At 39.6% G+C, this 25,795-nt stretch overlaps 1 protein-coding gene across 6 annotated transcripts in view; it reads left to right on the top strand.

Annotated features, from left to right (window-relative positions):
- ralgapa1 (Ral GTPase activating protein catalytic subunit alpha 1) overlaps window positions 1-25,795 on the top strand; it is a 73,933-nt gene that overhangs the window by 19,323 nt on the left and 28,815 nt on the right. For all 6 annotated transcript variants that reach the window (XM_040137956.1, XM_040137957.1, XM_040137955.1 and 3 more), the window contains 23 exons: window positions 2,032-2,156; window positions 2,264-2,498; window positions 3,086-3,271; window positions 3,837-4,007; window positions 4,122-4,315; window positions 4,407-4,505; window positions 4,666-4,821; window positions 5,643-5,771; window positions 5,965-6,090; window positions 7,079-7,137; window positions 7,692-7,800; window positions 9,526-9,636; window positions 9,936-10,004; window positions 10,120-10,257; window positions 10,587-10,770; window positions 11,971-12,089; window positions 12,259-12,378; window positions 15,812-16,454; window positions 16,732-16,847; window positions 17,634-17,758; window positions 21,461-21,532; window positions 22,428-22,551; window positions 23,245-23,400. In XM_040137956.1, the coding sequence (XP_039993890.1) occupies window positions 2,032-2,156; window positions 2,264-2,498; window positions 3,086-3,271; window positions 3,837-4,007; window positions 4,122-4,315; window positions 4,407-4,505; window positions 4,666-4,821; window positions 5,643-5,771; window positions 5,965-6,090; window positions 7,079-7,137; window positions 7,692-7,800; window positions 9,526-9,636; window positions 9,936-10,004; window positions 10,120-10,257; window positions 10,587-10,770; window positions 11,971-12,089; window positions 12,259-12,378; window positions 15,812-16,454; window positions 16,732-16,847; window positions 17,634-17,758; window positions 21,461-21,532; window positions 22,428-22,551; window positions 23,245-23,400 (3,566 nt within the window). The remainder of the gene's footprint in view (window positions 1-2,031; window positions 2,157-2,263; window positions 2,499-3,085; window positions 3,272-3,836; window positions 4,008-4,121; window positions 4,316-4,406; window positions 4,506-4,665; window positions 4,822-5,642; window positions 5,772-5,964; window positions 6,091-7,078; window positions 7,138-7,691; window positions 7,801-9,525; window positions 9,637-9,935; window positions 10,005-10,119; window positions 10,258-10,586; window positions 10,771-11,970; window positions 12,090-12,258; window positions 12,379-15,811; window positions 16,455-16,731; window positions 16,848-17,633; window positions 17,759-21,460; window positions 21,533-22,427; window positions 22,552-23,244; window positions 23,401-25,795) is intronic.

Here is a 25,795-nt window from a genome sequence, read left to right as displayed (position 1 = left end):
CCATTGCAGTGTTTCTGATCCTGTTTTGGACTATCTTACAAAATAGCAGTGACTGGTCACCCAGCAGCTAGTTAATTGGCAGCAAAGGTTACAGTATTGCATTGGATAGATTTGGGAGTCATCGTCAAACACATAACTCCATAGGAGGACAGCATAACTCACACAAAAAGATCCCATCTTGATGGGCTGAACAAATACAGTACATGCAAATTTTGAGTTCACAGATCTGCAAAGAAAAATTGCTAAGCCTATAAAGCTATGTTAGAGGGCAAAGGCTGTGTGAAATTTAATTATAGTGTCTGTTAACATTGCAGTTTGGCATGTCTTTAGTGCTACTTTTACTTGAACGGCAGCGCCAATCCTTTCATGCTCTAGTCCTAGTGTGAAATACACTAGAGCTATATGTAGGTATCTCAGTATTTATTTATTAGGCCTTTATTAATACAATAATGTAATTGAGAAACCACTTAAGATCGGATTTTTCAGGCCAATATATTGTACCGTACAGATGTCTCATTCCTGTTGCTGTTGGTGATGGCATGGCAAATAACCATTGTAGTCAAATGGTCTACCAATAGACACAGCTAGATCATGGTATTTAACATCTGGGCTAGAAGAGATATCTGAATAACATACTAATTGTGTGTGTGAACATGCAGAAATGTTAAAAGTTAATGCTTGATAAGAGTCAGCTAAGTTAACCTGAGCAAAATTAGATTTTGGGCTTTGTTACATTGTTAACCTTGTTTGCTCCTAACCTTAGTTCTGTCCTATGATCACCACGTCAGTTGCTGATCTTCAAATAAGCAGGTTAAACTTTATTGACAGAAAGTCGTCGCTGCGGATACCTTTTGTGGGCTGAAAGCTTAAACTTTGTTGCACATCGAGTTCCAACCAGGACACACAAAGTGATGTAACATTGCAACTGCAGGGCAGTGCAGTTGGTACACAGCCTGTCATTTTCTGTGGTAAGTGGCCATGGTGTGAGTGGAGGTTTCCAGTCTTAAATCTTGAAGGAAAAATGGGCAGCAAGGTGAAATTTTCATCAGCTAGGTGGCAGAAAAATCAGGATTTTCATTCTGAGTTCAATAACTAAGCTTTATTGATCAAAGCCATGTGGTTTTGAGCTGTGGAAGCAACCAGACTTTTTCAACTGTATTAGCCACAGGTTCAGGATTTAAAGATTAGTTAGTTAATACTGTGAGCAGCAGATTTACACTTATCTAACTTGGGGTTGATGGATGCTCTCTGCTATGAGAGTTTACAAACTCACACTGACCGCTATCATCGCCTCCAAGCTAACAGCAACATAATTCATAGTAACATACCTGCTGCTTGTTTGGACCTAACAAGGTGATATTCTCTCTGGCTCTAAGTGCATGATGTGATTTAACTTTTGCATTGCTTTTCTGGTGGGTTTTGATGTGCCTGCTGTGTTGTGGCTTTTTTCTTTTTTTTTCAGCATCAGTCTTTTGATAACCTCAAGGCCTACAGTGCATACACATCAGGACTGCTCCTACAATCCAGACAAACTCCTTCAATTAAATTAGTTTAAGTTTGTTGTGTGGATATTGTGACATTTTATTATAGTATCCGATCATGCATCAGCAGTGAAAATTTAAACTATCTAAGCCTGCTAATGATGCTACAGGGATGGTGTTGGGGATAACGGTATCAGTTTCTGATCAAAAACAAAATGTCACCATATCCCTAAATTAGAATTGCACAAACAATGTAAGTCAGATATGATTACATAATTGTGTTACAAATTCCTTATTACTTATTATTACTCATAGTTGTCTGCCTTTTGAGCTGTTTAGTTGGATATGAACCTGTCACTGTCTCTATCATTGTGTGTTATCGCAATTCTTTCCATACATATTTGTCCACATCTCACCTGTCTGCGTGCGTCATTTTTCCATCAACCCTGTGTGTGCGGGTGTGTATATGTGTCTTTGACTATCATTATCTATCTGCCTTTATGTCCTAATGTGAGTGTGTGTGTGTGTGTGTGTGTGTGTGTCTCTGTAGCCAACAAAGAGGAGGTGGTCCCGAAAGCCCGTCCAGTCTCCAGTGATGTAGGAAGCAGCAACCCAAATTTCTCTGACCTCATGGATGAGTTCATCCAGGAGAGACTGAGGACCAAAGGAACAGTAGTCAGTGCAACACACACACACACACACACACACACACACACAAAGATTAAAGTTTCATCGACACAAAACGTAGAAGATACTAACCCTGCTTTGTCCTTGATACACAGGGCCGTCGTGGCAGCAGCCCAGGAAGTCTGGAGGTTCCCAGGGATTTGCCCGAACTCCTGGAGGCCGGTCAGAGTCCTGGATCACGACCCTCGGATGATCTTCGGCCTATTGATGATCCAGGGGTTCCCTCTGAGTGGACGTCACCTGCAAGTGCCAGCGGTTCTGATGTCATCAGCTCAGACAGCCAGTCAGACTCCTTTAATGCCTTTCAGTACTCCACCTGCAAGTTTGATAGTAAGGAACAAAGAAGGATTCTTGATACATTTTTAATATAAAGATTATGATAATTTGGGTAATTTATTTGCTAAACATTTTCTGCTGATTTTTTTTTTTAGCTTTTGTTTTGTTTCTCAAAATGTAAAGACATTTTGTTTTGATCCTTAAATGTTGCTTTCTTGGGATATAAAAAAGATGATAAATCAAGAGGAAAGCAGACAAAAACAATTCAGTCGGAATAGTTAGAAATAATAAATAATAATAAAATTTAGTTTGGTTAAATAGCATCAAAATTACAGGACCAAGACACGTCTCTTCTTCAGTTTAAGTTTGAAAGCCTCAATTAGGTTGCTGTTCCTTTGCCATGCTGTTTTTGACATATTGCTGTAGGTTTAAAAAGTAAGCTTTGTGTATCTCTGACTTTCCTCGATGTAGAGTAGTCTACTTCAACTTCTTTAGCGCAGAGAACCCAAAAACATTGATCATTTCTGACATAACATTTCTCACTGTTTATGGGCAGTACACTGGCTTAGTGGTTAGATAGACTACTGGGTAACAAGGCCATAAATCCTTACCTACCTGCTTACTTAATGCTTTTTGTGTAGATTTTACTTTCAGTTCAGAAGCTTGTGGAGGAGGAGTTGGATCTGGAGGAGGAGGTCGAGGCAGCTCATTGGACCAGGACAGCCTAGGCGGGGGTGCGGCCTGTGAAGAACACGAAGTAGCCAGTTTGACAACACTTCACATCGACTCAGAGACCAGCAGCCTCAGCCATACTGTCACTGTTACTGGTATGTACTAGCCGTACCAAGAAGAGTTTTCTAACTATATTTCTGTAGATCTGTTATACAAGGTCCAGCGGCTACGATTGTATATTTATATCATGTAGGTCGTATTATTGTCACTTATGATGCATATAGAATATAATTGTAATAATATGTGCTTTTTAAATAATTACTTACAATACTTGTCTGCACATGTACTCTAAATACGTTTCTCTGTGAACTTAAATTTGTAACTATCCTCATGTTTTTTATTTTAATTCAAGCCTATAGGGCTGTACACTTGTTGTTTTACTTTTCTTTTCCTCAGCGTCCCCCCAAAAGTGATGTACACCTCTAAGACCATTTAAGAGAAGTCAGAGTAGGTGAATAGGTCAAGTCTCCTCCTGGGATGTGACAAAAAAATTACACAGATCTGCTATAAAAGTTAATAATAAAAAGCAGATGAAAAGTTTTGCTGATAACACATTAACCTAGAAACAAACAAGAGACATATGATTCTTTGGCTACATCACCAGGAGTTCTTCATGTTTCCTTTCATTTCTCCTTGTCATGTGTGTGCCGTCTTGTTTAGGTTCTGAGAGTGCTTCTCCTATGCATTCTGTTGGGGGCTCTCGGTCCCAGACGCCCTCCCCTGCTACGTTGACAGCAGAGCAAACTGATCACACACACTCCCACTCTGACACACACCTACAGCTGGACCAGAAGCTCCACAACTCTGTCCTACAGACCCCTGATGACCTGGGTAATACTCATGCACACACTCAAACATGCACTTATTCCTACAACTCCTCTCCACTAAGGTTACTGTTGTAAATAAGAGGCAAGAGTGACTAACTGATTCACTGATTGATTCTAGAAACCAGTGAGTTTCCCAGCGAGGACTGCAGTGTGATGGCGGGTGGTTCTCTAACTGGTTGGCACGCAGATGTTGCCACAGTAATGTGGCGGAGGATGCTGGGTATCCTGGGGGATGTCAATAGCATCAAAGACCCAGAGATCCATGCTCAGGTCTTCGACTACCTGTGTGAACTGTGGCAAAACTTGGCCAAAGTAAGTACTGATGCATACAGTTAATGCACAACTACAACAAAACAGTCACTATAGCGATTGTGTTGGTAAAAATGGGCATTTCTCTTTTCAGATAAGAGATAATTTGGGCATTTCTCTGGACAACCAGTCGTCTCCACCTCCTCCTGTTCTGATCCCTCCCCTAAGAATTCTCACCCCTTGGCTCTTTAAGGTAGGTGTGACTGAGGACCTCTGGTATTCATTTCAGTGAGATCATATTGTCATGTTTTTATTAATATCACTCAATGGATATTGCGTGTGTGTGCGTGCGTGCGTGTGTTTTATTTTATTTTTTTTTTATTTTATTTATTTATTCATTTTTTTCCCTTAAGGCCACCATGCTGACAGAGCGTTACAAGCAGGGGAAGCTTCATGCCTACAAGCTGATCTGCAGGATCATGAAGAGACGGCAAGATGTTTCCCCAAACACAGACTTTCTTACACACTTCTACAACATCATGCACCAAGGGCTGCTGCACCAAGACCAGGTAGATTCTTATGAAGGTGACAAAAATATTTACCTGAGTCTGGTTTCACATTTACATTTAAAGACAATCCATGAACAAACATATTTTATTGAGAGAAGTTACAATAACAAGTGTGTTCATTGTCACTTTAATTTTAACAAGATTACATTTTTACTGTATTTATCACTCCTGCACTATTAAAACTCCACTAAAGGGAAACTCCACTAATTTCACACATTAAAAGTCTGTTTACAGGTCTTGGAATACTACTTAGTTATAACTACTGCAAATGTGAAAAAAAAAGTTGTATAAAGCCTTTTATGGCGCTGTGACTGGCTTTGTGAAGTCTGATAAATTGGCCTCAACTTATGTTACTTAAGTTGGTTGGGGCTGAAGACTACAAGTTTGAACATGAAAAAATCGAGGGGGGAGAGTTAGACCCTACGAGACCTCTGTAGCCTGGTATCATCTCTGTTTGAGTCTGTAAGTTACATTAGCTGCTACTAGCATAACACGCCTGAATCTCCAGCCAATTTGTTGGTTGTTAATTTGCACTGTGGCTTCTGACAAGAAAAAAGAATGCATGGGATACAAAAGACAATAAGTTTTTTGTTTTTTTTTTTTAAATCTGTCCATCGTCAGTCTAACAAAGTTATACGAGTGCAATACTATATCAGTTTTGGACTCTTAATAAACCAAATACACTGCTTATTAGTTTAAGTTATACTGCTTCAGAAAAAAAGAGGGAAATGAGCGTTTAAACTACAAAGACTGCAAATGTGCATTAGCTGTGCTGCTATAGCAGGAATGTGTTTTTAAGACCTTTTTTTGTTTTTTAACAGGATATTGTGAACACCATTATCAAGCACTGCAGTCCCAGGTTCTTCAGTATTGGCCTCCCTGGAGCCACCATGCTGATCCTGGACTTCATCATTGCAGCTTCTAGAGTTACAGCCTGTTCATCACTCAATGTAAGACACACAGAAACACACTTGTTTGATTTAATTTTATTTAATTATTTAGTCCAAACACATTGTGGTACACCTGTACAGTACTAGATGACACATATGGATTTTTTAAATCTTTTTTCATTTAATTTGCATTTCCTGTATCTTTTGCTCCACTTTTCTTTTTGTCTTTATCCCTCCCCCTCCTCCTTTCCAGGCTCCTAGAGTAGAGGCTCAGATCCTCCTTGGATCTCTGGTGTGTTTTCCCAACTTGTATGGGGAGCTTCCAGCCCTCCATCCCACCACAGCCGACGTGGTCCTTACCAAGTTCCCTGACGTCAAGGTCAATGGAAGCTATAGTAGTTTGGGATTGAGGGGTAGTTAGTAGGATGAGCTTTACCCATATTTTTTTAAACGAGACCTCAGTCTTGAAAAGGCTAGTTAGTTTGATCTGGGGCAGGTTATCATGCTTCTTTACTTGGGCAATATAATTATCCTTTGTCATAGTATGTAAAAACAATGGAATAGGTAAAAGAGAAGAATTAAAAAAAATGTTTTCAGAAAAATAACAACTTTTTGTAAGTAGCCATCACTTAGTTTAGCCAGCTGATTTTAATCCTTCCTCAGATCAGTCACTGGCTGACTTTAATGTCCAGATTAATGGTGAGAAGAGTTTGATTGTACCATTAAACTGAAACTCTGCTTCTTCCAAATCAAAATATGTCAGTTTACTATCAAAGCAAAGGGTCAGACATCTACTTTGTGTATAAACCAGGTCAGTCCAAACCTTGTAACACATGCCAGCTGTCCTTAGGGGGTCTCAGAACCAAACTAATGGGTTAATGCCTCATCAGCCATTCTTGTAACAATCCACAGCTATGGGAATAATGTTTTTATTGTTGTTTTTGCTGTTTAAACAGTTAATTCCATGCATGGCAGCACCTTGGGCCCGCTCACTGGTTTCTTACAAGGCAGAAACTTGTTTTGAATTACTAAGCGGTCATTAAGACTGACTGGAGAGATGAGACCAGCGAGCGTGTGAATGCTTATGGGGTTGTGTGTAGATGTGTCTGTACTGTGACTGTGTCCATATTTAGTGCAGCATGTGAGTTTAATATATATTAACACCTCATAATGTTATTATTATATGTTATTATATCTGAAAAACAATGACTCACTCAGTAAGTCTCTTCATTGTACCTAGAGGAGAAGTGTCAGGGACCTGAACAAGATGTTGCACACACAGTTATAGATACACACACATAACCAGTGGTTTATTTTGTGTTCGGCAAATTAATTAATTGTATTTGTGTGCATTCTTTGTTTTTTAGGAGCACATTATCAAAACTATTCTGACTTCTGCAAGTGACGAACCTTCCGCTCCTGCTAGGTAAATACTTTGTGTGTGTGAGCGCGTGTGCGTTGCGGTGCATTTGTAAATCCCTGTATAATGTGATGCAGTTCAAGCAGTCCTGCATTAAGTACTATCTTTGTGAAAGCCTCCGTAGTCCACCATCCTTTACAATGATCGGCGTGTTAAAATACAAATTAAGAAATTATTATATTTAAAAAAGCCGTTTGATAGGTTGGCGACCTGTCCAGGATGTTCCCTGCCTCCCGCCCAGTGTGATCTGGGATTTTTCCTTGAGTCAATTTTTTTTATTTTACCTGTGTAAGAAATTAGTTGATTACCCTTATACAGTGTATTAACTTAACAACACAACGTCTTACCTGTTTATGTTCGCTGCTTGTCGTGTGTGTGTGTGTGTGTGTGTGTGTGTGTGTGTGTGTGTGTGTGTGTGTGTGTGTGTGTGTGTGTGTGTGTGTCTGTGGATAATATGTTCACGGTTTCCAAACCTATAGAATTTGTGAGGATTTGTGCATGTGGATAGCAACAGCATGAGTTCACTGGTTGCTTATACAGTATTTGTTTTGTTTTGTTAGGTGTGTGGCTTTGTGCAGTCTGGGTATCTGGCTGTGTGAAGAGTTGGCTCACGGGACTCAACATCCACAGATTAAAGATGCTCTCAATGTGATCTGTGTTACTCTGAAGGTCAGTCACAACTCCATACGACTTTAAAAAGCAATGGTTATGTTACACCCAGGCTCTAAAATTCAACTTCCTGAGCTCCAACACAAACTAAAAGTTGGTAATTGAAATATAAATCAATAAGGCTAACATGTCAACCCAGCTAAATAAAATTATCTTATTCAGCCTTTGCCTGTTCTCAAACTTCCACCTACTGACCATGGTGCTCTTTTTGTCTATGACTGTGATCCAGTGAAATAAGACCAAAGCAATGACTCTGATCTGCACAACATAGTAGTGTTTGAACATCTGTTCTTCCCTGTCTGGATGTGTAATAAGACTTACTGTAGTTTAAAAACATAATGATTTTTCATAGGGCATTTCATGATTATTACAGTAATATATCTATTATATTAATGACGAAGTTCAATATTTAAATGTAAATTCAAAATCTTACTTAATACTGTGTATCCCCTGCAAATCATTAGCTAAAACCAGATCTCCAGGGTTCCTTAAACTGTTATTTTTGCAGTGTCTTAAATTGGAAAACACAATAAAAAGGATTAAAACTGCTGAAATGAGTGGGGACATAACTGGATAAAATCTAAACAATGGTAAATTTAAGCACGCCAAATTACTGACTAAATACTGAATGGTTAGGTTGTGAATTTGTTAAACATGGTGGGTGCAAGCAGCCAAAGTATAATGGAAAACATTGTTGGAGATGATTGTTAGTGTTGGTGAAATTGCCTTAGTTGGTAATGTCTGTTTCAGGCCACTAGACTGGGAGGCCTGTGGATCAGAATAATACTGTCCAACATTTACTGTCTCATCTATAGCCAAGTGGCTCTAGATGGACACAAACACACACACACACACATACCTTTTCCACCTTGGAATCCCTAGCTTGTGTATCGGCAGCCAATGGTCTGCTAAGACACTACACACACACACACACACACACACACACACACACACACACACACACACACACACACACACACTTGCATTCACTTACTCCTGGGAGCAAACCCTGGACTGTCAATATGTTTGGTTCCTTCTTCAGATAGGAGACTAATCCAGGGGGAATGCTGCAAGCTGTGTCACACACACACTCAGACAAACACACACACACACACACACACTCTATTAAATATATACACACATCTTGTCCACTTTTGAATCTCTTGCTTTCATACCAGCAGCCAGTAGCTTCATCATGGGCTCTGCGACATGCACAAACGAATACACACACATACACAAAGCTTGAGGGATTTTCATATTTCCATGCAGAGCCACTTCTTTCTGTTGTCCTCCTCGTCCTCCTTCCTTTTCATCTGGAAGCATGCTTTGTTTTGTAGGTGCTGATCCTCATTAGACTAATATGTAAATGTTCTCTTTTGTTACTAACCAACCTGTATTTTATTGTGTCCTAAATATTATATACCCTTTCAAATAGTAGTTGTAAAACAACAATTACAAGAAAAGAAAATATTGGGAATACCACAAGGAATAATTAAAAAATAAATATTGATAAGGCTTCTGGAATATTTATGTACAACCTATTCTCTTGCATAGAAACATTTGAAAATAAATTTTTTTTCTTAATTTTACAGTTAAAAAAAAACATTGTAGATCCTTCTAAGCCTAAACACCCTGTTTGACCGTCTTATTAAAGTACAGTGGCTAATATATGAAATAACCTACAAAAACTGAATTAAAATGAATGATGTGTTTTCCATCTCCCAGTACCCCAATAAGAGTGTAGCACTGGTGGCGTCAGACATCCTTCACCTCCTGATCAGTTACGTGGATCATCTTCAGAAATTTCCCCCTGACACTCCAAAGAAGATCGTAGCGGTGAGACATAAATTACATAACACTTCTGAACTAATAATGGAATATTTCTAAACACTGGTCTAATTTATCATTTATCGAGTCATCATCAGCATGTCGACACATCCTGATGGATTAAATCATATTGTGTAAAGCTGAGGTCTTAAAAAAATCTGGAATATATTTAAATACGCCATATTGGTTTTGTAGCATTTTCTTCTAATTGGCTTTAATATTCTTTTAATATCACTTGTTTTTTTAATAACAGTAATAGCAGTAGTAACAGTTTTAATATAGTAAACAATTGATTTTATTTTTCTCAGATTTTGATCGCCACCATCACATTCTTGCTGCCTACTACTGAGTCTTCTCCGCATGAACTTGATAAAAGGGTAACATACACACACACAAAAAATCTCTTTCACATTATGTCACTATATCACTCACTTTGCTTAGAAAGGAACCTCGTATCACAATGTCTAATCAAAATGCCTGTGTGTGTTGCAGCTGGTGGTTTCCCTCCTCTTGTGTCTGATGGACTGGGTGATGGCTCTGCCTCCAAAGACTCTCCTTCAGCCTGTTCAGACTCGGAGCCCTCCAGAGAGGGACCAGCCTACCAAGACTCTGCTCAGCTGTATTTATAAGGTATATAAGAGTGTTTGTGTAAATGTAACATGGCCTTTAACACCCAAACAGTCACTTATATTGAAGTAAATAATGTTCATTCATACAGCAGAGGTTGGCCATCAGAGAAAGTTCAACGCCACTTCTAGGAAAAATCTTTTATTAAAATTTTGCATCATGGCCTGTATTTCACTAAAACATGACACATATTAAGAATAACTGTTTTTATTGCAGCGACATATAAGCATCATTGCAGTAAAACGGAATATTAGCCCTAAATGAGGAAAAATGGAATCCAGACTAAAACAGTATCCAGTAAACAGTATCCTTTTCTTTTCAAATCTGTGTAGGTATTGCATGGTTGTGTGTATGGAGCACAGTCTTTCAGTAGTCCCAAGTATTACCCGCTGCAGCTGTCGGACCTGTTGAGTCCAGATTATGACCCATTCCTGCCATTGGAGAGCCTCAGAGAACCAGAGCCACTGCACAGCCCAGACTCAGAACGCTCCAGCAAACTACAGCCTGTCACCGAAGGTAATATAACACACTACACAACTTTAGAACCCACTGTGACAATCATTTGGCATCATGCCTGATTTCCAAGATACAGAAATTAGCATGTAAATATGTAATTTGCTAATTGCATGCAAAGTGCTGCCCTGACACACACGCAAACACACAAAATCTCTGGACAAAATGACCCAGAGTCGTCCACCAAACCACTGCCAATCACTAAAGATGGTAGAAGGTAGGTGTGTGTGTGTGTGTGTGTGTGTGTGTGTGTGTGTGTGTGTGTGTGTGTGTGTGTGTGTGTGTGTGTGTGTGTGTGTTTTGTGTGTGTGTGTGTTTTGTGTGCGTGTGCGTGTGTGTGTGTGTGTTTGTTTTGTGTGTCTGCGTGTGTGTGTTTTGTGTGTCTGTGTGTGTGTGTGTGTGTTGTGTGCAAGTGAGCGCACCTGTCTGCATCCGTGTGAGAGTGTGTATTGTCCCCTGCTGTGGTCCACCAGGACACAGTGACTAGTCTAATGACTGGAGCGCCCTGATAGACCATGCTTCTCTTCTCTTCTCCTCTATTTTCTTCTCTTCTCTTCTCTTATCTTTTATGTTCATTTGTCTTTCCTCCTTTCTTTTTTCTATTATTTTTTTTTCTTTTCTTTTTTTTTCCTCCGCCTCAGCTCTCCTGAGGTCTAGGGAGTCATTGAAAATGTCTAGTCAATACATATCTGTACTCTACACACAGCCCTGTCAATAAGGAGCTGTTGGAAAGTGTGTGTGTGTGTGTGTGTGTGTGTGTGTGTGTGTGTGTGTGTGTGTGTGTGTGTGTGTGTGTGTGTGTGTGTGTGTGTGTGTGTGTGTGTGTCTGTGTGTGTGTGTGTCACTGTGTGTCACTGTGTGTGTGTGTGTGTCACTGTGTGTGTGTGTGTGTGTCTCACAGTGTGTGTGAAATGATGTTGATTGGCCAGGATCTGGTGGCAGCACAGTGTGTCATGGCATTGGCTTCTTCTCAGCATGGGGCAAACTATGTACAAGCTGTGTTTGTATCTCTTGCTAGTGTTTAATGGTCATTCTTGAAGTTTTGCTGCAGTTACACTGTTTTAGCCTACTAAACAATAAAATCTGGAAACACAGAAATGGACCACAAATGTTGAATATCTGGTACCCAAAATTATTTTTTCTTAACTGTATCCTTGTAGTACTACATGTCCTCTGTCTGTGTTTTCCCTGTTCTCTCTGCAGTTCGAAGCCGTATTCAGCAGGGCCTTGTTTCCATTGCAGCCAGAACAGTCATCACCCACCTCGTCAACCACCTTGGACATTATCCAATGTCTGGAGGACCGGCTACTCTGTCTAGTCAGGTACTGTGGCTGTTTGTGTTTGGTGTTAATAATGGCACTAATGTGATGTACTGTATATGGTGATAATTACTTATCATGTCCTGAGGGGAATAAAAAACGGAAAAGTTTTGAATACATTATTTAGATCGTGGCATTTTGCTTGAGCAACACTATGGCCCATGTTTTCTAGGTGTGTGAAAACCAAGACAACCCATTCTGTGAGAGTGCTGATCTTGGACCAGAACTTTTCCATTCACCAAACCTGCAGTTTCTGGTTCTGAATGGCTCCACACTGCTCTCAGTGCTTCAGGTAACCTCAACTCAAAGAAAGTTTCCCTGACTAAATTTGAAGCTCTGTATGATTAAGACTATTGCTGAGGACATTACTTTTAGACCAGTTTACACAAATGTTTTTCAGCATGACTGATGCTGAGTGAGCTCACACCTAAAAGGCAATAGTTTGTAGTTAAGACTAATAATTTATTTATTTTTAGCCACTCTAGGGATAGAAATGAAAAGTGGCTTGGTTGTACTTTTAGTTTAATGCCTACATAGCAAGTATGCTAACATTTCCCCCCACCTTGATTGCAGCAATTAATTATTTCATTATTTATTGCTTCAATGACACACCAATTACTCATCTAATGCTGGTGCAGAATGTAGCAGCAAAGCTTCTGACAAACTTCTTTAGCTTCTGACAGATTATATCTATTACTTTTAAAGTCCTCTATGGTCCGGCTCCTATATATATTTCTGATCTTCTGACCGTTAAGTTTGACAGTCCAAGCTTAAGATAAAGGGTGATCATGCTTCTGCTGTTTTATATCCAACGTTGTTGAACAAACTTGCCCGCATTATGAGATCAGCTAAGTCTGGGCCACTTAAAAAAACCAATGGTTTTGTTTTGTTAGAAGGAGAGAGAGAGAGAGAGAGAGAGGGATATGGATATGGATATGGATATGAATATAGATATAGATATAGATATAGATATAGATAGGGAAAGAGAGAGAGAGAGAGATACACACAGTTAATTTAATTATAGTTAATTAAGTTAATGTTTGACAATTCCCTTAAATTCTTTTTATTTGGAAGAAAAGACAGTGTTTAAAAAAAAAATGCAAACATTTTGGACTTTTGTTGGGGTTTTTATTTATTTATTTATTTATTTCAAAAAGCCCTTTTCCAGTGTTTTTTTTTTTTTTTTTTAAACATATATACAATTTTCCATCCTAAAACTGGGTAGGGCTTTCCTTTGCTCTCAAAACAGCTTAATTTCTTCGTGGCATGGATTCCACAAGATACTGGAAATGTTCTTTTGAGATTCTGGTCCATGTTGACATGATTGCCTCACATCATTTCTGCAGATTTGTCGACTGCACATTCTTGCTGCCATTCTCCTGTTCTACCACATCCCAAAGGTGTTATACTCCATTCAGATCTGGTGACTGGGGAGGCCACTGAAGCACACTGAACTCACTGTCATATTCAAGAAACCAGTTTGAGACGACCTTTCCTTTGAGACATGGTGGATTATCCTGCTGGAAGTAGTCATTAAAGTGATGCACATGGTCAGCAACAATACTAAGATAGGCTATGACATTCAAACAATAATTGATTGATATGAGGGGGCCCAGAAAGTGTGCCAAGAAAACATTCCCAACACCATTACACCACCATCTGCAGCCTGGACTGTTGACACAAGGCAGGTTTAGTTCATGGATTCATGCTGTTGATGCCAAATTCTGACCCTACCATCTGCTGCCTCAGCAGAAATCCAGATTCATCAGACCAGGCTAAGTTTTTCCAGTCTCCCACTGTCCAGTTTTGGTGAGCCTGTAACCACTGCAACCTCAGATTTCTTTTCTTGGCTAACAGGAGTGGAACCTGACGTGCTCTTCTGCTTTTTTATACCATCAGTCTCAGGGTTTGACGTGTTGTACATTCTGAGATATTTTTCTGCTCACCACAGTTGTAAAGAGTGGTTATCGGAGTTACCATAGCCTTTCTGTCAGCTCCAACCAGTCTGGCCATTCTCCCCTGACCACTCATCCACAAAAATGCCGCTCACTGTATATTTTTTGTTTTATACACCATTCTGAGTAAACTCCAGAGAGTCTTGCGTATTAAAATCCCAGGAGATCAGCAGTTTCAGAAATACTCAAACCAGCTTGTCTGGCACCAAAACTCATGCCACAGTCAAAGTCACTGAGACCACATTTTTTCCCCATTCTGATGTTTGATATGAATATTAACTGAAGCTCCTGACCTGTATCTGCATGATTTTATGCATTGCACTGCTGCCACATAACTGACTGATTGGATAATTGTATGAATAAGCAGGTGTACAGGTGTGCCTAATAAAGTTATTGGAAAGTGTAGGTGACACTGGATTTAGCCATTTTCTAGTTATCAATTTTTCTTATTTATTCATTTATTTTTACCTGCTTTACCCCAAAAGGGCACGCAGCAGCTTTATAGCCTTCCTGTGTTCAGAAAACAAGACATTACCCAGATAAAGAGTCTCCAGTTTCAGAGGTATTTGTCTTGAATAACGTGCTTAATGTTCTGTGAATGCCTTTCCAGTATAAACTCAGTTTAGAGCAGTCCCAAAATATATGAAAATGATTTGCCTCCCAGATATTTTTTTAAAGCCCCATTGTCTCCAACATGCCAAACTTTTGTTTTTATATTTTTCCTGGTATGGCATCTTGAAATATGTTTGAATTTTTCTACCAATGTTCTCTCCAATCAAGAGACTTAGTTGAGGACCATTGAAAGCTGCAAATTTTCCTCCAAGCCTCCCCAGAAAGCATCACTCCAGCTTCTTCTTCCCAATTTTCTTTAATGTACAAGGTGTTTTCATTTTTGGCATAAAAGAGAGCATTCTACAATCTAGAGATGGACTTACGTGGTATTAAACTGATGGCTGATTTCAAGATTTAAAAAAAAAAAGGATCCGCAATTCTGATTAAAATATGTCATACTTGAAGGTGTCTTTAAAAAAAAAAAAAAAAGTCATTGTGCTCAAGGCCACGTTCATCCTGCAGAGATTCAAAACTTTGTAATGTAGTTTTGTGCGTGAATGAGAGACGGGTTGTAAGTCCTTTCCTGATCCAGGATTCGACACACCAACTGAAGAGTTTTAACATGTTATGGATTCCGCATGAAGTAACCACCTACTGCCATATTTTTTATGCAAGATTTGGCCAGAAGTTTTTTTCTCCTCCAAATGAGCTAAATTCTTGTTGTATTTCATGGTTTTGTGTGTTATGCACACCTGTGAAACACTTTAACTCTGGTTTTTAAACGTGCTATGGAAATAACATTTACTTTTATTACTTATTACTAACATTACACGTTAATGTAATGTTAGTAGTAACATTACTACTGTAAGCTATGTATATCTCAGGTTAGCAAAGTAAAACACAACAGCTTGTGATGCTTTGCAGTGTAACTTCAAGTCAGAGTTAATTAGATTTATTTAATAATAAGAGCATTTGATAGTTTTCTTGAAGTATCCTGATGAAATTAAATTTGATCACTTATTGTTTTTTGTATTAAAGTTCTACCAGTTACAAAGGAAAAGCAAATGAGTGAAAAAAGTTTTTAAGACAGTTGGTGTTTTGCAAGACAGTTGAGATGTGAATTGTGTTTAAGGTGCTGCAACTCAGTAACAGGACGATTTCCTAAATCGTTGGAGAATTTATGTTTAACCACTCTCCCTTTCTTCCTCTATTTCCTAGATCCGGTCGGAGTCTGGTGTACCAGGGGGTGGAATGACAGCTGGTTTGTCTTCTGCTCCTGCCTGCGTTCGGGTTATCATCCGAGATGTAGCCGGAAAACACTCCTGGGACTCAGCCGTTCTCTACGGGCCTCCACCATGTTCCCCAACCAGCCCAGCACACACACTTTTAACGCACGCGCAATCACCACAGAGTACAAATCTTCATTTACGCACCTCACCAGGAGGTCCACCAAAAAAGATGGGGGTGAGGAGGGAAGACAGCGAAGAGGAGGGGCAAGAGGAGAGGGAGGCAGAGGAGGGAGGAAGAGGGATGGAAGGTGAGAGGCAAGAGTTTGTGGCAGAGGGGGAGGAGGAAGGAGAGGACAGGAAAGTCAGCGACGAGGAGCAGGGAGATCAAATCGGAGGTGAAGATGGAGGAGAGGGGGAGGACGAGGAGCAGGACGAAGAGAGAGAGCATGGAATGGACGGAGAGAGGGATCGGGGGGAGTCAGGCTTGGAAAAGATTCTAGCTCCGCCATTGGCTAAACGTGTGTGTCGGGAGGCAGTGCCAGCGTGGGATTCACTGAGGGAAGGTGATGACGCGCTGGATGAAATGCTGCAGTATCTTGGATACTCGAGTCCTGAATGTCTACAGAGAGCAGGTATTAACACACTTACACACACACACACACACACACACACACACACACACACACACACACACACACACACACACACACACACACAGAATCTGAAGTTTTTTCTAATCTGAATTGTCCCTCATTCTGTTTGTTAAAACACAGGAACCTAGCACAATAGCAGAGCCTAACACAACGGTCTAACCCTTATTCTGAAGATCTAAAGATAGCAAAATACCAAATCTCGGAAGTTTTCAGATATTTTACCAAAAAATTTGTCTCCTCTCTTTGGTCCCCACAGGCATGCCACTCAACATCCCAGCCCCTCCTCCAGCTTGTGTTTCAGAGAAACAGGAGAACGATGTGATCAATGCCATCCTGAAGCAGAGTGCTGCTGAGAGAGAGTTCGTCCTTCATGTGCGTAGTGACCATATTCATTTGAGCAGAATGAATTACACATATATTTTTTTTTAATTCTTAGTTCTTACGGTCTCCTGATGAGGTGGATCACAAGTGCAGTACTAGCCATGTATAGTTCGGCTAATACTACCTGGGTTAGCAGTAGGTTTCAGGAGGTAAAAGAAAGATCACTAGCTGTTTCAGTCCTACATTCAAACTCATTTGAGCTAACTTTTTTTAATGTTGCAAAAATAATAATGAGGATTTGTTCCATTTCCATAGGTGTATTTCCCAAAAGATATTTTTAACATGTCACAGCAGGAAAAGCACAGGTGTAAACAATAAAATGGACAGTGAATTCCATTTAGCTGCTACTGTTTCAGGGTCTTGGTATTGTACATGCTGGTTCACTGTCACACCTGCACAACACCTGTAATTAGCAACACCTAATTGCAAGTCAAAATATCTGCTGTGATAACAGCAAAGAAGTTGGTGGCAGAAAAATATTAAATAGACAAATATTAACACATTTTGTAATATTTTGAAAAATTATCAAAGAATGCTTTCAGCTTTCTGTTTGCTTCTATAGACCAATCATCATTTTGATCTGATGTGTTGGTAATTTAAAATATGTAAGAATATTTAATTTAATGTGAAAGAATCACTCAGGTGTTTTCCTGTAGCGTAGATTCTTATTCCTTGCCACTTTCTGTTAAGCATTACATGGTCATTTTTGTTCATTTTCTATGATTTTTTTTTGTGTGTGTATTTTTTTGCATTAAAGTGAAATGTTGAATTTTTCAGAGAGGTGAGGAGTTGAACATGAGGGCGGTGCAACAGACTGAACCAGAGACCCAGACACCACAGTCGGCCTTCTACTACTGCAGACTACTGATCAACATACTGGGACTCAACTCCTGGGAGAAGAGGTGAGACAAGACACAGACATATAGGGGCCCAAATTAGAATGGACTTTTTATGTTTTAAAAAAATCGATAACAATATATGTTGCTATATCAAAAGCAGTGAATTTGATTAAGTTTGTTCTGTTTGTTTATTTCTGTTGACTTTTCTTCCATTCATGCCGCCTCTTAAATATCGCTTTAGCAGCATTCACCAGATCTGCTCTGGCAGTTTGTGTCCAGGAAAGGTTATCAGAGAATGTTAGTCCAACCAAGTTCAGAGATTTTGTTTTCATTATTATTCAGTTTACTTTTACCTTTATAAGAAAACATAGAAAAAAAATAATACAACTGAAAACACTGTTTTTGCATATATATATTTTTTTCGCCCTGAGCAGGAAAATGAATATAGTTTTCTACAAATTAGCTGTTTTTCAGGTTGCAGTAGGACATGTGTAGGAAGACTTCATTTTTGTCTCCCCAAAAACAGACTGAATGCTAGTTGAATGCAAATGAGACAAAAATTTCAAACTCAAAGTATTTTGAGCTAATTAGACAACACGTTTTTCCATTCACATGGCACAGCATTTCATCTTCTCAATGACTCTGGATTAAAATACACAATGTCAAGGTATCACTTAAATGTGTCTGGCCAGCTAATGGACACTCATCACTCTTTCTACTTTATCCAGGGAATTACACCGTCTGCATTCAGCCTGCACAATAGAGTTCTTAACACACTCTGTGCGTGTGTGTGTGCTTGCGTGTGTGTGTGTGTGTGTGTGTGTGTGTGTGTGTGTGTGTGTGTGTGTACATAAGAGTGTGTGATAACGAGTATAGTACTCTATTGATCAAACTCAGCCCATTTGGAGTTGGAATAAAAGGCAGTTGTTGAAGAAGAGAATGATGGAGGGAGATGTGACAAAATCAGAAAACGGGATGAGTAGGGCACATGTAGATGCAGTAGGAGAACAAAAAGCAAAATTAAATGGAGCAAAAATAAGTAGCCCCTTATATATTACCGTCAAGAAGACCCCTCATTATGCCGGATTTGCCTGTTTACACTGAACCAAACAAAGCCGGCTTAACGTGTTTGAGTGATTTTTAGATGGAATTCCAGCTTTCCCAGAATCAGAGGCGTGACGTGTAAGACAAGAGCGTCGGCGTCTGTCACGCCATGCCAACTCTCTCTTTTACACAGACGTCGATTTGGCTCTGTGACTACCCCTGCTGCCATCTTATTGCCGAAACAACAATGCCCCCCATTCTGTGTTTGTACCTTTTATACAAAATGGCAAGGTGGAAAAAGCGCACCATTCCTGCCTTGAACAGGCTTTCCCATGGGTAGAGACTGCTTTTTGAGGGTCAAGACTTGGTTTTAGGGTTAATGTAAGGGTTGGGGTTAGACATTTAGTTGGGATGGTTAAGGTTAGGGTAAGGGACTAGGGAATGCGTTCTGTCAAAGAGTGTCCCCATGGGGATAGTGGAACGTGTGTGTGTGTGTGTGTGTGTGTGTGTGTGTGTGTGTGTGTGTGTGTGTGTGTGTGTGTGTGTGTGTGTGTGTGCGTGTGTGCGTGTGTTTGTGTCCTTTTATGCTTTTCCCTATAATCCAGGATGTAAATGGAGTCTTTGAGAGGAGAGAATGAGGCCATTACCAAGTATCAGTTTAATAAAGAGCAAATTGCTGTCTCTCTCTGTCTCTTCTATCTCCCGCTCCTTTTCTCTTTTTTCCTCTCTCTTAGAGTGAAAAGAATGATATGTCATTATCAGTCCACTCCAAGCTTCACTGCTCTGAGTCTTGGTTTTATATCAGCGGTGCCAAGGTTGGTGGCTGATCTCTGGGACATTTTGAACGGTCCCTGGACTAGTTGATCTGTATAAAGGCTTTTGTTTTCATTATTATCTTTTATCAGCTTTTTCTATTTGGACCCTGAAAGTGGTGATGACACTAGCTGTGGACGGCATGACATGTTGTTGCATTTGCTCATTTATAATACAGTAATAATAATATGCAGTGATCTATATTTCTAAGGGCACAGTTTAGGAACCAGTATAGAAACAGAAGTGCTTGTTGAAATACCAAAAAGCATCAGAAACCCTCTCCCCCTACACCTATCCAACGTCGAATTTCCAAAAGCGACAATCCAACTTTCACACCTACTTCACGCAGCGAATGGTCTGGTGTGCAGAATGGAGAAAATAAGCAGAGTTTGATCTTCTCCGTAAAGCTTTCTTTTTTCATTCACTACACAACTAATTCTGTCACTTTTCATGTTTACAAATGATCTCAGCTCATACTTCCAGTAGAGACCGTCTGAAAATACACACCATTATCCCCCTGTTTAAGAAATGTTTCGCATCTTTCTCCTCTGTCTGACAGCCAGCTTTTCAACCCACTTTTGAGTGTGGTTTCTCAGTACAACTACAACCACTTTTTCCTTCAGATGTAGTCAGGTGACACATCACACAAACAAGTTCTTTTCAAACATAACCTGGCCTTTAGAGAGGACATTGTTTTCACCCTGAAATCCAGTGGAGACTGAGGTCTAGTGACAAATATTAAGGGTGCATGAAGAGCCACATCATTCTTGTTGTAGTGTCTGACAACTCTCAAGCTTAAGCTACCCTGTAATAACACTTCTTGAAAATAAAAAGATTCAACAGCAAATTGAAATTTGTGAATAGGGCATAGAGTAACATAGGGAAATGTTATTTAGTGACCTTGTTCCCACAGGTTCTTCATACAGTAATTACCGGAGTCTCGTGATCTCTAACCCTCAATATTCCTCCTTTTTTAAATGTTTTTTCCATCGCTTTCAAATGTAAAAATAACATCCAAAATATGGTGGACTTAGCAAAGTTGTTTGTTGTTTTTTTAATTTTGTTTGTTTGGTGTATTTTATCTATTTATTTTATTATCTGAGCATTTAGCTGGACTCACTTCAAGGAGTTTACCAGTCAGTTATATTTATTATTAAGAAGCGAAATGAAGGTTAGGAAAGTCATGCAAACAGTCAGAGGAATTCAGTTTTCTTATTCATAGATAGTTTCACTTGATGATGATTTTCGACTCAGCATTACTATAAGGAGTGTATTATTATGACTGTGGAAAGGGCCCATTTTCTATTTATCACACTGGATGTCTCAAAATGGAAAAAGGATCAAGCAAACTTCTTATCAGACTGTATATTTTACTAACATACAAGCTCTCTGGTGAAAAATTCCTATGCTGATTGGAGCTGATGTTATAAAATCTTTCTGACTGTGGGAAATCTATTGAATTACACCACTTCTCAGTGTCTTGGATTCTGACATAAGAGAATATTTTTCTCAATACAAACCTATCCAAAGTTCTTGGGAGCTGATGTTCTGAGAATTTACTACCAAATTTCTTTTTTAAATAAAGTTCATTTACCATGAATTTTAAAATGTCAAACATTCCTTTTTACTTGACTATGATTAAGTGTTCTATGTATTGTTTTGTCCTTCTTTTTTCTCGATCTTGAGGGTTTTTTTTGCTCCTTTTCACGTGAAGTCCTGACAGCTCTACTTAAGGTCTTATTACCTGGCACTGGATTGGTAGTTTTTTTTTCCAGGAAAAGGTGACAAAAACAGTCAACCAGCCAATTAGGAGAGCCGACAGTAGTTGCCAGATAATGGTGGAGAGGAAGGTTTTACATTAACTTTGGATAATGACTCCTAACCTGTGCATGCATTTGTGTCTTGCAGGAGTAACTTTCATTTGTTAAGGAAGAATGAGAAGTTACTGAGAGAGCTGAAGAACCTGGACTCAAGGCAATGGTATAATATAAACAGTCAAGCACCTCTTGTCTTTTACTGCATTCCTCCCTCCATCTCCTCCTTTCGATATTTTCATTCAGGTTTCATTCATTTCATTTCTTAGTTTGAATCCTCCCTTCTTTTTCAAAATTCTTTCATTTTTTCCCTCCTTCGTTCTGCTCTAAATAGCATAAAGCAGAGTACTTTTGTCCTAAAGACATTAACAGTTCTTTAAATATTGATTTAAATGCATTTTAAAAAGTCGTGTGTTTTTTGGCTCTGTGATTCAGTAACAGTTATGCTATGCCCTGTTTCATCCCTTTGCCCTTGACCCTTGCCTAATCACAATCTGATTTTGTGTGGAAATGAAATATATTGTCCTAATACAAAACATACGTCTGTGTAGTGACGTGTAAAGCAGATGCTCGCCTCCTCCAATCTTGGCATTGAGGGCAACCTATAATACCTTGCAAATGGTTTGAGAATAAAGACAGTAGGAGGTCTTAAACTGAGTGAAATCTGCTGTTGAAACAAATAGAGGAGAAGAATTAAAGAAGAAAAACACCTGTTGATTCCCCCTCTAATAGACAGGTTTTTCTCCTGGTTTCTGCGTTACTGGCATCCCATCACATTGTGAAGTTATTATACCACTGCCCCTCATAGCTATCTTTGAGACCAGCTCTAAAACAAACAAAAGAGTTAAGGGGGAAGTAATTGGATAAAACTTTGGTAAAGTAATAAACTTGTTTATTACTTGAAATTGGTCAAATAAATGTTTCCACCCTAACCATTAAAATTCCAAAAACTTGTTTATTACTTGAAATTGGTCAAATAAATGTTTCCACCCTAACCATTAATTTTCCACTAGTTGCCATGTTGTTCACCATTGTTTTTCTTTTCCTTCATCCTCTTCTAGCCGTGAGACCCATAAAATAGCAGTATTTTACGTGGCTGAAGGCCAAGAAGACAAACACTCCATACTCACTAACACAACAGGAAGCCAGGCTTATGAAGACTTTGTCTCTGGTCTGGGCTGGGAGGTAAGAATACATTATTCAAATAATCTTAAATGTGCTGACATTATTTGTCTTCTTTATACATTCAAATTGTACATTTATCTTTACATTGTTTCCTTGAAATTTTCTTAATGAAATGTATGACTGCATCTACTCATCTGCTCTGCGACTAATATTTTAATCATCATCATATAATTGTTGGTTTTACTGATTAAAGAATGTAGGTGCTAAAAAAACTATGTTTCTGGACAAGTAGTTAAAATAAACCTACAATATATGTCCTGACGTTTCCGCGGCCTGGTGATGAAGAAACACTGATATATGGAACCATTTAGTAATACAGTGCATGCCGATTATGTTTTTGTGTGTGTTGATGTGAAGAGCTTTGTGCGAAGCAGTTCTCCTGACACAAGAAGTAGGCAAAAATATCCTGAGAACTGAGAAGAGAAACTTATCTAAACACACTTACTTTTCTTAGCAACACAAACTGTAAAACATCTAAGAAGTTTTAACTGACAGATAAAACTGCGTTTATTTTCTTCGTAGTATGTCATCATTTTATCTTGATTCACTGGGTAGAATCCAGATGAAGCTGAAGCAACTTTGATTTGATTGTTTTGTGTGTGTGTGTGTGTGTGTGTGTGTGTGTGTGTGTGTGTGTGTGTGTGTGTGTGTGTGTGTGTGTGTGTGTGTGTGTGTGTGTGTGTGTGTCACTAGGTGGACCTCACCACTCACTGTGGCTTCATGGGAGGTCTCCAGAGGAATCGCAGTACAGGTCAGACCACACCTTACTACGCCACTTCTACTACTGAGGTTATCTACCACGTCTCCACCCGCATGCCCCATGACCAGGATCACAATCTCACCAAGAAGGTAACACACACCTGTTTGACTGGTGTTTTGTTATCTATGGGTGTTCATGGAAGTATAGGACTGCCCAGTGTTCCTCTCCTGTCTAGTTACTGGAAGGGTAACTATTGCCTGTGTGTTTCTGGGTGATTTTGGACAACATAAAAACACCGTGACCTTTTTCCAAATTTTCAAATTTGCATGACAGCTGGATGAAAACTTACTTACTTTCTGTCATGCTGTCCCCATCTGTTTATCTGCTAGCCATCCCTCTCTCACAAACTGCGGTAATATGGGTGTCTGTGTAGGGTGACTAGTAATATCAGGGACCCCTTTTTTTCTAGCTGTAATACCACTACTTTTATTTAATGAGCAAATACGAAATATGTCAAATGATAGGAATTCAGAAGAAAAAAGCCTCTACTGTTCTTCTCCCCGTCCTACCCTTTCCTCTTCCCTCTTTTCTTCCTTTCCACTCCTCTCTTTGCCTGAGAGTGACATCGCAAATGATCATAGGTTACTACACACACAAACACAAACACAAACAAACACACACACCAATCTGTTGATGTCAGTGTTTCAGCAGCACACCAACATTTCCAATAATTCTTAGCAGAAATCACGTCTGTGTTTGTGTATGGTGTGGGCTTGTATCAGTGTGTAGGCAGGCAGGTCTATTGTGTATCTGTCTGTGTGTGTGTGTGTGTGTGTGTGTGTGTGTGTGTGTGTGTGTGTGTGTGTGTGTGTGTGTGTGTGTGTGTGTGTGTGTGTGTGTGTGTGTGTGTGTGTGTGCACCTGTCAACCCCCAGGCACTGGGCACTCTGCACATGGCCATAATGTCCCTTTAATCAGATCATACTTCCTGCTTCTCGGCCTATCACGTCGCTGCAGGCTCCTGATTGGATTATCAGCGCCTGGTCCAACACCATCCGTCTCCCTGATCAGCTGATGGCCCCATCAAACACGCATATTCACACACACACACACACACACACACACACATGCACACACAAACATGCACACACACTATAAACCTGTTTAACCTGACACAAACACACATCCACTAAGGGCTTCATTCACATCAGTCTGCACAAATAACCACACGACTTTAAATTTGTGCTACTGTTGAACACAGAAGCACAGGCACACATGTTAGTTAGCACACACAGGCTTACAAACACATACACTCACAGTTTGACAAATGAGTCCACAAAGAGGTTAAACTGACAGACATACACATGTCCATACTGGCAGGCGCATCATCAATCCTCCTGCCACACACAGATGCACACACCTGCAATAATAAACAATGTTGTGTGATTTAACTCCATTGCAGGGAATTTGTCCAGTTCTCACTCCTCACAGTGTGTTCTGTTCCCTCTCATACCACATCTGCTTGAAACATGATTAAAAGCTTTAAAGCTACATTTTAAATAGTAATACGACTCAGAAAAGCACATCAGACAGTAAGACTCCACTCTGCCTTAATAGACTGTCATTGTATTGTTCTGACACACAAAAATACTGCTTAAAGCTCATAATTCTCACTCTCCAAATGAAAAATGGCATAGCCCTTCAGTTCTCAGTTTCATTGTGAGTTGTGTGTCTTGCTGACACTTTGAATTGCAAGCACAGTCAGAGGAAAGTGCCTCTAAAAGAGAAATTTTAAGTATACTCTGCTTAATATATCAAGGTTAATTAGGCCTATAACTCAGTGCAGTCAGGTGAATTCATGTAGTGTCATCATGGCAAGTGGGTCAAGTAACGTCCAAACATGATGAATAAGGTAACAAGTTCTCCAGGTCTCCATATTAATTAATTCAACCTCAGGCTGATATTTGAGTTGAGTGAGATAGGTGTGTACAAATAAAATTACTTATTATTTTATCAAACTCTGCGTCCTGATCCACAATGTGAGACAGCCTTTTGAATTAACAAATCTCTTCCAATTATGCAGACAAATCATATGTCTTAACAGAGGACAAAATACATACTGATTCCAATTAAACACACATTTCAAGGGAAAAGTCTTGTGTTTGTCTCAGGGCCAAGGCCAAGAGTGCCAGCCATCTGAACGTGTGTGACACACCAGACAAGTAGGGTGACGTCTATGCGGAGGGTGTGTGTTTTGGCAGACACCAAGGTTAATGACAGAGCTGTCACAAGCCCCGATTGTAGCCCACTGAGTGAATGTGAACAACACACACAACATCAGACTTGGTCCCATCTGTCTTCCAGCCCATGTTCCATCTTTCTGGTGCTTCATTCTGTCTTAGTGTCCACTCTCCATCTTCACACACTCACTCCATCACCCCCAGGGCCACCTATATCATGTACACACACAAAATCAAAAGCCTTGGGTTTATGATGGATACTGCCTATCTAGTTCATTGTATGAGATCCTGTGTGTGTGTGTGTG

Source organism: Xiphias gladius, chromosome 10, assembly GCF_016859285.1.
Source record: "Xiphias gladius isolate SHS-SW01 ecotype Sanya breed wild chromosome 10, ASM1685928v1, whole genome shotgun sequence".
Classification (NCBI taxonomy): domain Eukaryota; kingdom Metazoa; phylum Chordata; class Actinopteri; order Istiophoriformes; family Xiphiidae; genus Xiphias; species Xiphias gladius.
This window is presented reverse-complemented; position numbering and strand designations above follow the sequence as displayed.